The 1,189-nt window shown below is 42.3% G+C and overlaps 1 protein-coding gene across 1 annotated transcript in view; it reads right to left on the bottom strand.

The window, feature by feature from the left end:
• Positions 1-1,189, bottom strand: part of LOC107040537 — a 16,127-nt gene that overhangs the window by 2,338 nt on the left and 12,600 nt on the right. The window contains exons 12-14 of the mRNA XM_015260657.1: positions 977-1,125; positions 743-892; positions 575-664 (exon numbers count right to left, since the gene is read on the bottom strand). Coding sequence (XP_015116143.1) covers positions 575-664; positions 743-892; positions 977-1,125 — 389 coding nt within the window. The remainder of the gene's footprint in view (positions 1-574; positions 665-742; positions 893-976; positions 1,126-1,189) is intronic.

Raw genomic sequence — 1,189 nt, 5'->3', positions numbered from 1 at the left:
AATTCTGTTTTTTTTTTTTTTTGAGAAGATTAGCAGGGTCCTGGGATAATCACGAAGGAAACAGGTGAGAATAATTCGAGTGGATTCGAATGGAATTTTTATGGTGATGTATTTTAAATTGAAGTCAATGATTCATTGAATTCAACATTACCCCAATGTTGGCAGCCGACATTCTCCCAACATTGGCCCAACGCCGGCAGCCGACATTCTCCCGACATTGACAGCCAACATTGCCCCGACATTGTCCCAACATTGGCGGTCAACATTCTCCCGACATTGTCTCAACGCTGACAGCCGACATTATCCCAACGTTGGCAGCCAACATTGCCCCAACATTAACATTTTTTACCTTTCCCTGAATATTGATTTCAAAATAAATTTTTCCAACAACAGATAATGCTCTCAATCTCATGATCGAACCCATTTAAGATGGCATTGAGAAGAATTTTTTAATCCAATTCAAAATTGGATTCATTTAACCAATTATTCTTTCAATTAAAATGGCATATTCGAACTCCTGAGGCTAAAATTAGTTATCCTGACACAAGAAATTGGAAATACTTTGAAATATTACCCATATCGATCAATTAGCTGCACACTCCGCCCAGAATAAGGATCCCGAGCGATGACATTCGTTGCGAATATGTCGCTAACATAATTATACCTGGAAAAAACGCAAGCAACAAGAGTTCAAAATTAATTTCGTCCACAAATGTTCGAACGCTAGAACGACAGCACTCACCCGTCCTGAGCCTCGAGCCTGAAAGTGAGGGGATCGCCCACCGCAATGGTCGTGGTGGGTCTTCCTTGATACAAAATCAGTAATCGCACCTTTGAACTCAGTGTATTCTCGGCGGGCAGGTACTCGATGGGAATCGGCGAACCGGATCTACTGATATTCCACACATCGATCAATTAAACACGCGCTGAGATTTTCGAAGAAATGAATGATCTATTAATCTACAATCTAATTAACCTGTCGTACCCAGCGCCGATGTAGCCGGAAGTGACGACAGCTTCACCGGGGCCTCGGAAGAGGCACGTGAGGTTGAAGCGCTTATCCCTTCCGGTTTGAACGTAGTCGGAGAATTGGACTACCACAATGTTTGTCATTGTGTCTCCGTACTGAAATGCGCGCGAATGACATTCGATCGATTAAATTATAGTATATTTCGTAACGAGTGCAAAA

This window comes from Diachasma alloeum, unplaced genomic scaffold (genome assembly GCF_001412515.2).
Source record: "Diachasma alloeum isolate Michigan unplaced genomic scaffold, Dall2.0 Dall_scaffold_00338, whole genome shotgun sequence".
Taxonomy (NCBI): Eukaryota; Metazoa; Arthropoda; class Insecta; order Hymenoptera; family Braconidae; genus Diachasma; species Diachasma alloeum.
The sequence above is the reverse complement of the archived record's forward strand: the minus strand, read 5'-3'. Positions and strand labels throughout refer to the sequence as shown.